Raw genomic sequence first — 6366 nt, forward strand, 5'->3', positions numbered from 1 at the left:
GGCAGGATTTTGAAAACACTTGCGATGAAGAGAGAACGATGATAAAAATTGAGTTTTAGGAAAATATGGAGAATATGACACGATGCAGTTTGAAAAGAATATCTGGGGAAACCATGGAGGGAAGTTTGGAGATTCTGAGAATCCTATTTGTAAAATGGTTATGATTTGTGTATGATGATAAATGCTAAAAGTGAAAATGAATTTTAAAAAAGAAAAGAATACATGTGTCCATGAGCCCTTTGATAGCTTGTGCAGGAACAAGTCAGCGGGCAGAACAGGGTCCTTCAGTCCCTGCTAGCTTCAAAATATGCCCCTTATCCAATGTGTGGTGCGTCACAAGGTCATTTTTGATAGGGGAACCAATGTCCCCACTGTGGAAGGACATGTGGATCCAGAATTGGCCTCCACAGTCACTTATGGACTCATTGTTAAAACCGTGTTTATGGAAGACAATCTTACTCAGCTGTGAGTGATCGCTGAAGAAGAAAAAGAAGAAGAAGAAGAGTTAAGCATGGACAATAAGTTTTCTTAGGATAAGAGTCCTGGTCCTGTTGAGTTCAAACTTATAGCTGAATTCACAGCTGAGCCCGACGAAACGGCCAGAGTTTTACTGCACTGCAAACACTGTTCAGCAGGCGGCGCTGTTGTTATGATGATGATCAGTGCTGGATTGTTTTGTGGGAGCAAAAGAGGGTTCCACTTTATTCTTGCTATTAAATCATGGTTGGTATGAACCTCACAGCTTCATGAAGCCTACAAAAAGAGGATGGGCAAAACAGTCTTCTTCACAGAGGGCTGCTGCTTCGAGAGAGAGAAGCGCGAGAGAGGCAGATACTCGTTGACTAAGGTGAGTTCTTTGTACTCTGAAGGGCTAAGAATCTGGCATCCATAAGGACCAACTGCAAAAATTCTCAAGGCAGAATTAGTTCCTGAATGTTATTTCATGCATTCGCTGAGAGGAGTTTATAGAATGACTCCAGAGGCAAGGTGCCAGTCCTGAAATTGCATATATTCTATAACATTTCACGTCTCTTGCATTTTCTAACTTTACTAGAACTTCCCTTTCTGCCGGACTTTCTGTTGCAGTCCATTCTGTCAAAACCTTTTCTTTTCTTCCTCGAGATTTTCTCATTGCACTCTGTTTACCGTTCTAGTGCAACCTTTCTGTCTATTTCTCCCATTCTTTCTTGCCCTTTTCCCTAGCTTTATTTATTTGTTTTCATTCATTCATTCAAATTCACACTTGAGTCAGTTAGAAAGAGCTTTAGGAAAAGTTCTGTTAGAGAAATACAGTAATGCATCACTTTACTTGTGTGTACTTTGTCTAGCATTTCACGATCTGTTTGCCGCTTGTAAAATGGAAAAACTAAAGACATAATGAGAATGAATGACTGCAGATATGAATGAGATAGGTGTGGGGAAAGCATTTTTCATGATAAAAGTCTGTAAGCATTGCCAGTGCTTTCTCTGGGGGGACGCATACCCCTAAACATTTTGCAAATCTAAGTTTGGCCTCATTGAGGGGCAGTATTTCAATATGAGTACGAAAATGCAGAGTACCCCTAAACATTTTTTTAGAGGGGAAAAAAGCACTGAGCATTGCTATTTATTTGTTATGGTCTATAACCTGCCTTTCCAAAACTACACAAACACACACACAACAGAGAGAGAATTCAAGGTGTCTTAATGGTTTGTTGGAATTAGCTACTTTCCAGATGACAATTAAGTAAGACTGGGAAAGTTTTGAAAACTTATGAGCACCAGACCAGTATAGTGAAAAGAGTATAATATATAACAGACTCCGGTTCAAATCTTTGCTTAGCTGTGAACTCATAGAATGTCTGCCAGTTGGTTTTTTTTAACCCCCCCTTTTTCTTGCAATGTTAACAAACAAAGGTAAGGGAGGGGAAGGGAGGAAAAAGAATGGAATGCAATAAAATAAAAACAAAGACATCATGTATAAATAATACTAACTGTAACAAAAACAAAACAAAAACAAGCTTTTGCCAGATTGACCTATAGCACAGAATCATTGTGAGAATACCATGGTGTATACCCAGATTCTCCCTGTACATGGCTCTGAGTTCCTTGGTTAAAGATCAGAACCCAGAGGAACCCAGGAAGCTGCCTTCTACCAAGTCAGATCATTGGTCCATCTGGGTCAGTATTGTTTGCTCTGGCTGGCAGCATCTCTGCACAGTTTCACGGAGGTAGTCTTTCCCAGCCTTAACTGGAGATGCCAGGGATTGACTGACAGAGCCGATGACCCACCACTGAGCTGCGACTCTTCTCCTTTGCAAAATGCGGTAAGATGAAGAGGCTTGTCACTAACTCGCCTTCTGTCTTCTCGCCTTTCCTCACTCCGCCGACCCTTACGAATCAGGACTGTGACATGATCAGGCTTTTGCTTTTGTCGTTCCTGCTGGCAGTCATCGGTCAGAATGGGACTTGGGGAAAACCTGTTCACGGGGACATCAGGTCCATCCTGCAGGTTGATTTTTCAGGTATGGCTTTCATCTTATTTATCCATCTGTCTGTCCTGCCTACCTTGTCTCTCCGCTGGTTCTCTTATTCCCGGGTTGTGGTTGTTCTATTCTCTCGACCATCTAACTCAGGCACCCCCAACCTGTGGCCTTTCAGATGTTTTGGCCTACAACTCCCATGATCCCTAGCTAACAGGACCAGTGGTCAGAGGTGATGAGAATTGTAGTCCAAAAATCTGGAGGGCCGAGGTTTGGGGGTGCCTGATCTAACCCTAACCCTAAGGGCATAGCAGCTTCTAGACAAAAGTCAGCTCATTCTGATCTCTTGCCAGTTCAGGTCACGGCAAGCTGGTCACGCGCTTGGCAGCCATCTTAAATGTGGGACTAGGACGCGGGTGGCGCTGTGGGTTAAACCACAGAGCCTAGGACTTGAAGATCAGAAGGTCGGCGGTTCGAATCCCCGTGACGGGGTGAGCTCCCGTTGCTCAGTCCCTGCTCCTGCCAACCTAGCAGTTCGAAAGCACGTCAAAGTGCAAGTAGATAAATAGGTACCGCTCCGGCGGGAAAGTAAACAACATTTCCGTGTGCTACTCTGGTTTTCCAGAAGCGGCTTAGTCATGCTGGCCACATGACCCGGAAGCTGTATGCCGGCTCCCTTGGCCAATAAAGCGAGATGAGCACCGCAACCCCAGAATCAGTCACGACTGGACCTAATGGTCAGGGGTCCCCTTTACCTTTAGAGATGAGTGGGCTTGCCCAAATTGGAATCCATTCTCTCCTTCCGGAACATTCCCCAGCTGTTAGCTCCTATGGTCAGTGGTGCAGCATGTAGCGTGCCCCCTGATAGGCTCCCTCATCGAGGCCAGAGCTGCGGGGAGACAAGCTGCGCCCAGGCCTTTGGGACTGGGCCAGTAGTGGTGCCTCCTTCTCCTCATGGCTGGCAAAGGGGCGACCATGTCCACCCCACCCCTGGTCTGTCCAAGAGGGGGCAGAGGGAGGGCGCCAGCGCCGCCCACCGAGGAGAGAGGAAGAGGAAGGCAGGAAAGCACTGCCAGAGCCACATGAGTTGCCCAGGGTGCTGCACTGCAGAGACAGGATCCGACACAACAGCGCTCCTGGCTTCACGTTTCTGTGATCCCAGGTTGCGGCTAGTTTGCAAGGAGAGACTCCCTTCATTAGATGCTGGCCGCCGAAGGGACTAACTACTGCCCAGTGCACCAGTGACACTTGCCCCAGCCCGGGTGCCAGCAACCCACGCTATGCCCCAAGTCTCCTGTGCTTGGCTGACTGTTTAGCCTAACAAGGCCGGACCTTTTTGGCAGGGTAGACTACATAAGTTGCTCCTCTGTTTGTCCAGATCTTACAACCATGGAATTACTAAACTGGGGTCATTCCACTCAACCACAAATACCACTACAGGCTAATTGTTCCCGAGTTTCCTCCTAGACGCAGCAGATCCAGCCAACGATTTCCAAGCCAAGAGGAATTCTTATCACGCTGCCCGAGGCCCTGAGGTTCTCAACCCGGCAGACCCGTCCAGCCTTTGCTACCTCATCCAAGAGAGCGATACCGAGAGCCAGATCTCTTGCAGGCTCCGCTTCACCAGGAGCAAATTCAATTTCAACCCTTTCGGACTGCGATTCGGGAAACGGCAGGGGGGCGTCTTGGAAGCCGATACCGGGAAACTGGGTCCCCAGAGCAGCAGCAGCAAAATGCTGCAGTCCCTGCTGAAACCCAAACTGGACAGGATGATAGAGCTGTGTGGGGAGATGTGGGGAGAAGATTGTTAAGCTTTGCAAATCAAATCCATTCCAGGGGCCAGGCATTTGTAGCACAGATATCAATAACCGGGTTAGGGAAACGATTTCAGGCACCCACAAAGAGCCCTTAAAAAAACACAAAACAAAAAAAACCACTGTTGAAACCAACAAATCAGGCAAACTACAAATTCTGGCCCTCAGAATAATCTAGAATATATTCTGCCCTGTCTGAGGTTATTAAATATCCCCTGCTTTCAAAAATGTATGTGCTTCTGCTTGGGTGCCTCTTCTCATAAAAGGAACTATTATTATTATTTTGTCAGTTAAAAAGGACTTAAAAGTCCTTCTAATTACATGCCATGTGTCTTTTCTTTACGAAGGAGGCTATTGTCCTGCTTTTAAAATAGACAAAATCTTCCAGAGTATGTGTTGTTTTTCCTGAAGGAGATACTCTGCTTGGGTGGCTATTTATACACCACCAAAAAAGGAGAGAGAAAATGCATCACCACAGCTATGCACAAAATTTGAATGAGTTAATTTATAGGTAGATGTGCAAAATTAGAAGGGGGGGGGATTAATGTGATTTAAATAGAAATAAAATTCTTCTCCCTTAAGTGGGGCACACACAGGTAACCTGTCTGCAGACGTTCCTAGTATAGTAAGAAGTTCTGAATTTCTATTCAAAGAAATTGTTGATGGACAACTGTCTTCTGTAAAGCAGGACAAATGGTGACCCTTCATTCTATACCTTTATGCCTCCTTTTTGATTTAAAAAATGAGGTGCCAGTCCCCATGCCTTGATAAAAGTGCCACAGTTGCAGAAAGAGGTGCCATTATTCCGTACCAGCGAGTACCATCACAAAAAAGGATGGCAGAGAAAAACGGCATTTGTTAAGCATTGGTGAATTATTTATTTCATAAAATTTATGTACCGCTCGATTGCAGAACCTTAGGCCTTGCCTCAGGCCTGGTAGTATAACTCAACAAGTTTGGAGAGCAGAGTCCAGCCTCCACCATTTACCATGTAAACCCAAGAAGAACTCATTTGAATTTACTTGTATTCACTGTATTTTTTGTAACTTAGGCTTAGTTCTCACTGAGGTGAAAAACCTTTGTCCGGGCTGCACAATGTCAGCCCACTTGTGGAAGCTTATGTGGCAAAACTTCCTCATAACAAAAACAGTTCCTCCTGTAAGAAAATGAGAACGTCGGGGGGAAAGTTAAGCTGGACCCCTTTTGTGATAACAAATATTCAGTGTGGAGGCCATTATTTCGGGAGGAGAAAGATTCAAACTGTATTGCCATTGTTGTTGTTGAGTCATTTAGTCATGTCCGACTCTTTGTGACCCCATGGACCAGTAGTCAAGACTTAAATTTACCCTCAGTGGGAACTGGGCCTCAGCACAATCAATATTCAAGTTTGCAGTCTCGTCAAAAACGCTTTTTCATGTGCTAGAATATGGCACAAAAGCTGCACGTTTGTTTTCTGACAATAAAATGTGTTATCTGTGTCACAATATGGGTGTGAAAATGGCCAGTGTTGTGACTTAATTTTCATCTACAATGAAGCAAGTGGGAATCCTGGTTTCACCGTGAATGATGTGCACTTGCTTCCCTCAGACTTTTGCCCTCCTTCCAGGAGCATAAAAGGATGCTTTACCAAATCAGACCATAGGCCCCATCTGGTTCAGTCATGTCCACATTGTATACAGAATCAGGTCCAGCTCCCTGCAATGCAGGAATCAAAACTCTGGCTGGCTCTCCCAAGGTTTCGGGCATCTCCCTATCTGGAGATGTGCTGGACCTGGAGATGCAAAACATGCTCTACTATTGAGCCACAGCCTCTTTCCCAGTTTATAAATACAACCGTATCCTGCCCCCCCCCCCCAATTCTGTTTTATCTATCCAGGAGTTTTGTCACTGACTAATAAAGTATTTGTGAATCCCTTTTATCTGCAGTGAACAAGGCAGAAATTCACCATTGTTGAGGTTTGGACAGGCCTTTTCAAAACAGGGTCAGAGAGAGGATTTATAGATCCTGGAGGAAATGACTCAGATTGTACTTCTTAACATGCACTGGCTGTCAAGTTTTCCTCTCTGCTTCATATGCTACTGGATCTTAG

At 45.1% G+C, this 6366-nt stretch overlaps 1 protein-coding gene across 1 annotated transcript; it reads left to right on the forward strand.

Moving 5' to 3' along the window:
• Positions 1 to 736: 736 nt before the first annotated feature.
• On the forward strand, positions 737 to 5760 carry LOC308486442 (uncharacterized protein). The gene is made up of 3 exons (XM_081023302.1): positions 737 to 847; positions 2384 to 2504; positions 3930 to 5760. The coding sequence occupies exons 1-3, from the start codon at positions 767 to 769 to the stop codon at positions 4271 to 4273; spliced, it is 546 nt and encodes a 181-aa protein (XP_080879428.1). The 5' UTR covers positions 737 to 766; the 3' UTR covers positions 4274 to 5760.
• Positions 5761 to 6366: the final 606 nt, after the last annotated feature.

Source organism: Podarcis pityusensis (genome assembly GCF_964106645.2).
Source record: "Podarcis pityusensis genome assembly, chromosome: 10".
NCBI lineage: Eukaryota > Metazoa > Chordata > Lepidosauria > Squamata > Lacertidae > Podarcis > Podarcis pityusensis.